General features: G+C 40.8%; 1 protein-coding gene across 1 annotated transcript; it reads right to left on the bottom strand.

The window, feature by feature from the left end:
• Nucleotides 1-280: 280 nt before the first annotated feature.
• LOC105253921 lies at nucleotides 281-3,012 on the bottom strand. Its single transcript, XM_011262281.3, has 2 exons — nucleotides 2,875-3,012; nucleotides 281-1,857 (listed from the first exon to the last, which is right to left on the bottom strand). The coding sequence occupies exon 2, from the start codon at nucleotides 1,832-1,834 to the stop codon at nucleotides 488-490; it is 1,347 nt and encodes a 448-aa protein (XP_011260583.1). The 5' UTR covers nucleotides 1,835-1,857; nucleotides 2,875-3,012; the 3' UTR covers nucleotides 281-487.
• Nucleotides 3,013-8,082: the final 5,070 nt, after the last annotated feature.

Genomic DNA, 8,082 nt, shown 5'->3' with positions numbered 1-8,082 from the left:
AAAAAATGACATTTTATCATATTTCATATTATGTATCACATTTGAATATTGCAGAAATTTAAGGGAACAACTCTTTTTAATCACTTATCATTTAAATGATTTGTCGACGCGACTTTTTTAGAATTAACTTTTTAATAAGCATATTAAAAATATATATATAGATAAAAAATAACTCAATAAAATCTGCACAGCGCACATATATTCATGATGGAAGAAATGTGCAAAAATTTATTTAATCGCAATTATCAAGAAGATGATAAGGTGAGAGATTAAATTTACATACTTCCGATACGTAGTTCAAAGTGTATTTTCCTTTCGCAAAAAGCGATCCTTCAATCTTTTTCTCAATTGATAAGATGTAACAATGACTTTGTTGTTTTTATTACCTAAGAATGTCACAGCTTACTGCTTCCCATTATTCATCGATTCAATTCTCAAAGGAATAGCCAGCCGCTAGAATCTCATCCTCGGTCGGCAATTTTCGTCGTCACTTACTGTGAACGGAAGTGGCTCTCCTCTTAACCTCGACCTGCTCGACGATACCGTCGCTCTCCTTATCCTGATGAGCAGTCATGTGTCTAGTGAGATGGTGCCTTTCGCGAAAGCTCTCGTCGCAGACAGGACATCTAAGCTTCTCTTCTCTTCTTCTCCTCGCCGCCTCGCTCGCGCTCTCGCTCTTGTGATGAGAGCGCATGTGGTAAACCAAGTCGGAGGTCATCCGGAACGATAGATTGCATTTGGCGCAGACGTTCTGCGCCGGCAAGGTCAGAGCGGCGAACGACGGCGGCAAAAGGCCGGCCACTCCAGCGGCCGTGGCCAGAAAACGCGGCCTGGCCAGAGCATCTGCCATTGGCGGGAAAACGGAGATGGGATTGTAGGAAAGATTAGGATAGACTGGCGGAAGATCCGGTCGGAAAGCAGGCACCTTCGGACTGGGCACCTTGGGCGGCTGAGCAATCTGCGGGATCTTCAGGTTCTCCAACAATCCCGGCTGACCGGTCTCCGCTCCCACTGCCAGGAATGGATACGCCATCTTGGTGGGAAACGGTGCGTACTTGTAACTTGCCGCGCCGGCCAACGACACCACCGGCGGACTGACGCTGCTCTGGTAGCTCGCGCGGTCGTCCGGCGATATCGAGGACCTGGGTGACGCCTGGCTGTCATCGTTGAAGCCATTTCGTTGTCCTATCAGGTTGACCTTCGTAAAGGCACTGCGTGATTCGCCATGGCGATCGGTCACGCAGGGGATACCAGTCTCGTAGACCTTCGCGCAGGATAAGACCGAAGGATCTGTCGATTCTGGACAGGTAGTCAGCATAGATTGATGAGCGACGAAGGTAGGCGGACTCGGAGTCTTCTGAAGCCGACCGGTCGACGCGTACCTCCTTCCGTCGGTGTCCGGAGAAAGTCCTGGCAAGGTCGGCGTCAAGGTTCTCGGCGAAACGTAAGGTGGACTCAGTGAGTTCTCCGTGCATTGCAACAGTCTTCTTCTCTCCGAACCACCGGAATCGTTGTCGTAGTGTTTGATGGTGAGATTCTGCGGCAGCCTGTCAGCATCCAGAACGTTATCAACAGAGATGTCATCTCGCGGACGCTCCTTTCGATTGGATATCAATCGCAACTTTTCGTTTTGACGACGTGCCAGGTTCTCGTCAGGCGCTACCAGGAAAGCGACGTCGAAGGAGCGCTTGCTAGCACGTTGAAGGGGATACGAGGCGTCGGGTGTGACATCGCTGATGGACGCGGGACACACCGACGTCAATGTCGTCGTGGCCGGCGTCGAGGTCGCGGGGGCGGCGCGGTCGATGCCACCCGTGCGATCTTCCATTGTCATCCTGCTCGCTCCGGATGATCGACCTGCGAAACAATGACGGAGGGTGGACAATGAGTGTAAACGTCGCATCGACGCAAAGTGATTGATCGCCAAAGATTCGATACACTTGGCCCAGCTGTCCTACATTCGAGTAGCATAAATCGGAGTAAAGCAAGATTGGTATCATCAGAATAGTTGAGAAAAGGTAAAACATATTTCTTTATTTAAACGAAATGTAAAATAATAGAAATATTTTGTGCGATAAAATTTAAAAGATATTCTTATAGCTGTCCAAAAATTAATTTAATTAATATATTATAAATAAATAAAAAAATATATTTGATTGAAAATAAAATATCGAAGTAACTCGATTGAAAATATGAGTTTTTCAGAAAATATATATCAATCTGAATGAACAATTTACCATATTTAATTTTTTTATTTAATAATTCATAGTTTATTTATAAAACACATCGCAATCACAAACTTTATTTTTAAAAAATATTAATATTATTCATGTTAAAAATTAATATACGATTTATATGCGACTTGCTATTTATATAAAATTATTATCACAGAAAAAGTTTTAGAAATTTGTTGTAATTGTAAAACAAAAATAGTATTCATGTAAAATATGTTGAAAAGAGATGAAGAGAGATTTTAAAAACGTAAAATCATGTTTTATTATACAACATTATTTTATTTCTTTTACTACGCGATATGATATTACTTATTTCAGTTAGTCTTTAATTAATTTCTATAAAAAATTAATGCCATTTGAACATGTAAGAATATTAACTCAATCATTTCAATATAAAGACATTAGTTCAATAATTAATCGACTATCGCATAATGACATTTCAAAGTAGTACCACCTTAAATATTTAAAAACCAATAATTCAATAATTTAATCGAAAATATCTATGCAACATATCTATAAACATGCAAAAATTATTTAAAAGTCATGTGAAAAATTAGTAATTTTTAAAAATTTCAGTTATTCGTATTCTATTATAGTACATACTATTATATATAAGTACAGTAGAATAAAAATTATTTACCGGATTACGGTGGCAAATGTTCTTGCAAACACATACGGCTACACTAGCTGGATCACGTTTTCCATCCCTTAAGGTGGTTTCTTCGATCTTCTCTAAGACATTAGACCGCACTTTTTCTCACAAGGCTGTCTCGCCGAAACAGATCTTCGCGAGCACGCGATAAGCAACAAGAGGCGAAATCAACCCTTTAATGGACCCACCGATCCGGTGTACAGTCCGGGGTGCACTAAAGCGAACACTCGGAACACTCGGAGCCGTATCGGCTGCTCGCGTTAAAATGAGGGTGTCGTTCGCGCATCCCCCGTATTTAGGGGTAGCCGTCGCAGAGGGTAGCGCGATCGTGGCAGGTGGAGGCGCAACGAGGGTGGCACCGGCCAATGGGGATGTTCGCAACGTTATACGGGGGTGGAGCGTAGCAAAGGGGTGAACATATTCGCTCGTCGGGATGCGTCTGCTAACAGCATCCAGACCACGCCTACATATTTCAGGTTCGACACATGTGCCCGGGATTGTTGTCGTCGTCGTCGTCGTTGTCGTCGTCGTCGTCGTCGTCGTCGGCTCTTGCCACCCCCTCTCCCTTCGTCCGATTCTGCCTTACTCTCTCCGCGTTGCGCAACGCGTTCCGCAGAATTCCGCTTCGCCAGGGTGGCGAAGGGGATGGCAGGAGGAAGGGGGGGAATTGGTACGACCGGGGGCTGTAATTCAGCCTGACAAACGATCTTGAATATTTTTAACGCCCGCGTCCCGATCTCCGCTCCTTTTTTATGGCCGCCTCATGGACTATATTGGACGTTCGGCAGACGACCCGGGTCTGTCGATGAAGCTACGATGACGATAGGGCGAATCCATTAGAGAAAAATTTTGGAAATTGTTTCGCGAGAAACCTTATCATTTATCGTAAATTGATTGACAAATAACTTTGTACATATTTACATATTATATTATTTCTGTTTATATCAATTATTTTTTTACAATTAACTTTATAATTAATTACTATATAATTAGTAACGCGTTTTCGATTTTGTTCGAAATTTTTCTCGAATTTATTTTTGTGACCATAGGTGCTTACATTATTATTTGGAGTTGCACAATTATCAAAACACAAACTATTGCAATATCATTTCATTTAATCGTTTTCACGAGATTCCGCAAGTAAACCTCGAAATAAGTCAAGACGGGTGGCATCGTAGTTTCATGTCGGAAAAATAACTCCCGATACAAGCGGATAAAGCGGACAAAAACCCGCCACGGAGCCAATAGGTGATCAATCATACGCCGGTGATCTATTTTACCGGGCATGTGAGAGCCGTCGATTTCTTACGCGATTCCCGAGATCCCGGCAAATCCTATGGGGAAACGCCGCGAGGTTAAAGGACATTAACTTCTTGATTGAGTCGGCAAAAAGTTGTAATGACTTTTCGATTGGCGCTATCCCGTATCCGGCGCCGAGACTTGCGAACTAGCATTTACAGAAGAACGTCATCGTTTCTTGTATTTCTTATATAGAATACCTCAGGAACGCTGGGAGATTCTTTCTTTTTTTTTACTCACCGATATCGAAGATCGGAATAAGAAAAGTGACAGTTACGTCTCGATACACAAAAATAAATTAAGAAGTTGCCCTGTATTGAAAATTAAAAGACTGCACGCGAGTAATCTCGGTAATGCACGATAAAGTCGAACGGCGAGATGCTCCCTTGGCGATGATTCTTCGGCGATTCACGCGCGGAATAAATTAAACGATCTATCTGCCTCATGCGCAGCAGATAGCGCGACGCACGATACAGTCGACGGTCTAATCCTAATTCGGAGTCGTAAAGTCGCGGGGGAATCATTACGACGACGTTACATGTGACACGCGTCGCACGACGGGGCGGCTATGAAACGTCTCTGTATCTTGGCACAACCATTCCTGGATTATGAACTATATTTATTGCCGATCATATACGGCGCCGTTCCCCGTGAAGTCGAAGAAATGACGATATACCGATCTCTAATTCCATTTTACACCCTTCTGGCTCGCTTTGCGTAAAACAGCGTTTTTGAGAAAAGACATTTTACTTTTTCATCCTCCTTTTCTTTCTTACAGAACGATATAATAAACGAATGTCATAGAAAAGATGTGTAAGAAATGTACTCTGAATTTCGATGATTGTAAATTGACTTTACTTAGAAAAAGAGTGAAAACTTTAATTAATATTAATTACTTTATTAATATTATTAATAATAATAATAATATTAATATATTAATAATATAATGTATATTAATATATTATATAATATATTATATAATAATTATATATTATATTAATTAATTATACAATTATTAATAATAATAATAATATTAATACTATCAAAATTGTAAAAATTATTGGAAAATGATTAATTTAAATAATGATATGAATATTGTCATTTCGTCATATTTCCTTTTTCTACTATTTTATCCTATCCCTATTCTCACGAAACTGTAACGCGCAAACTGAAAATTCGTCTCACTTAGTTTACAATCTAAATCTCTCAAGTAGAAAAATACGTTGCGCGCGTGAGAATCGCACTTTGCCACCGTCTGCCCATGTTATCCTGCAAATCGGCCAGAAAGAGGGCAAATTTTGTGCCGCCTAATTCGACCAAGTTAAACGCACGAGCGAACGAGCCGACGGCGCTCGACACGTGGCAGACACGCGTGAGCTGTTAACACTGAACGTGGGTCCGTCCAAGGGCCGTTTAACGCCGACGTTGGGTGTCGCATAGGGTAGCGCTTTAACACAGACAGCATCCGTTACGTAGATCCACGAACCGGACACCTTACATAATGCGTATACTTCGGCTCGATTGACTCCCGTATGAGAGAAGTTAATATGTCGAGAGCGAATGTTTCCACGTGATCGCGTATCTCGCGAATTGACGTGCAAGAATTATAAGAAAATTTAGAATTATTAGAATTAATTTAAAATAAAAAAGGCATTGATAATTATTTATTAGAAATTTTATTTTATTTTTTATTTTTAAGAGAATAAATTTTATTTTTTATTTTCAAAAAAATAAGAAAAAAATATATTTAAAATCTTTCAATTGCTAATTAATTTATATCGATTAATTTTTATACAAATTTCTACGTGCATTCACATATATGTATTTATTTTTTAAAAAATTATTGTAAAAATTCTGGAAATATTTTAATTGAGTGGAGAGAATATAATTTTTTCTACATGAATCCCCCGTTTTTTAAAAGTATAATGGAAGTTTACTTCGTGCGTTATTTGAACTTGTTTTTTCGTGGTGTTTTATGCGATGCTTTGCGCTTCGCAAAGGGAGTAATGTCATCCACTTCTCGCATCGCTGACGCGGCTGCAAGTGCAGCGCGCGTTTCTGTCGGGGCCGCACGGTGATAAATATGCAGTCGATGCAGTTGATGAGAAAAGGTCGTTTATCAATCACCCATTAACGCAGCCCCGCCGAAAACCTGCTCGCTTCTGCGCCATATTTCACAGAATCATCGCGATTCCCTTCCGGCCGCTTTGGCCGCACGTTCGGTTTTCCATTAAAATTTACCATCCGTGTTGTTCAAAAGCAAGAAACGTGCAGAAGCAGAAATTTATATCAATACTCGATAACCATTCTATCAATAATTGAATATTATTAAAAATATCGTGTTAAATTATGACTCTCGATTTTCTAATACAAGAATTTACTATAAAAAATATATTAATAAGAAAGATAAGAAAGAATATATTAATTAAGAAAGACAAAGATCTTTTTTTTATAAATTAAAATTTTTCTGAGTCATTAGAATTCGAAATATCGCAAAACTCTGTAAATATTTAAATATCTAAAAACATAAAATTCTGAAACTCGAACATTTAAGGTAACGTTAAACAGATTTTATGTGAATAATATATGTCTCTCTCTCTCTCTCGTCTCTAATTTAAAATTGTAATTTATTTGATCCTTTTGCAGATTTTTACGAAGCGAAATATACGAAGAATAAAAAAATACGGTGAGAGATGAGAAAAGGTTAGTGCTTCTTCAGGAATTCTTGAAACAGGGTGGCCTGACAAATTGAATGTGCGATAAGTTCAGAGGATTGTTGAAATAACTGGGCGTGGTGTACATACTCATCGTGAGAGGAGAGAGATTGCCGAGATGAGTGCGGGAGATTCAGATTTTACGGACATTTAGGCGATTCCTTAACTTATAGCTGGGACTATGCATACCAAATGAATCGACTGTGCTATTTAAACAATCTCGTAATTTTGCCGTGTCAAAATTCTTGCGAAACGAAATCTCCATTAGAACAAATTGACGTTATCGATAATTCATATAGCAAAAAAAAATAGCCCTTTATATTTTAAAAATTTATTAAATCTTTAATTGTACGTCATCTCGAACAATTAAGTTGATTAATTTTATCCTATAAATAAATTGCATTCGCGCAACGACGTCCTTTGGCAACGTCTTACCTACCGCATCAAAATTCTCAACGCCATTCTTCCCCCCCTCCTCCACGCATCTTCCCCTATCTATCCGTCTATCTGTTCTACGAGAGAAGTTTGTCCCGCTCTTGTTGATATCGTTCCAGCGATATCGAGTCGCGCGCGCGTCTTCTCTCTCTCTTGCTCTCTGCGGTTGCTCCGGGGAATTTAATTCCATTCTATTCGAAGCAGAGCGCCTAAGATGCCACCTTCGGCTCTTATCTCTGTGCACACGGTGGGTTGCGCGTGGCGGTTGCTTATGTGTTACGTGAATACCTTACCTAAATGCCGCCGTCGCGGGAGAAACGTCCCTTGCGTGCCCGTTTCGCGAAGCAGCCCGGCCGGGAGGAGACGGGGGGGGAGAGGATGGGTGAGCAGAGTCGCGCGAGGGAGTCGACCGAGGAAAATTAATGCGACTTCCAGCCGGGCGCTATCGGACGCCGCTATCTCGCGCCTCGACCGCGCGCCGTAAACGTGAGCCGCCTAGACGAGAAGTTCCCGAATTTAAGCGACGAAGTCGCGCCGAAAGGGGTGCACGCGATCCTGACTTTACGCGGATGGAGAACGCGGCGCGATATCTTTCTTCGAGCGTTTTCCTTGCTGAATAGTCGCGTCTGTTCTCGGAATAATTCTCTCGCATGAGGAATTTAACTGGTTCGTCTACCTTCCGAATTTTGCAATTTTATAAATCACTTTACGTGGTTGGAAAAACTTGTTTTGAATTCAATTAATTTCT

Source organism: Camponotus floridanus, unplaced genomic scaffold, assembly GCF_003227725.1.
Source record: "Camponotus floridanus strain SB8 unplaced genomic scaffold, Cflo_v7.5 scaffold21, whole genome shotgun sequence".
In the NCBI taxonomy this organism is placed as follows: Eukaryota; Metazoa; Arthropoda; class Insecta; order Hymenoptera; family Formicidae; genus Camponotus; species Camponotus floridanus.
The sequence above is the reverse complement of the archived record's forward strand: the minus strand, read 5'-3'. Positions and strand labels throughout refer to the sequence as shown.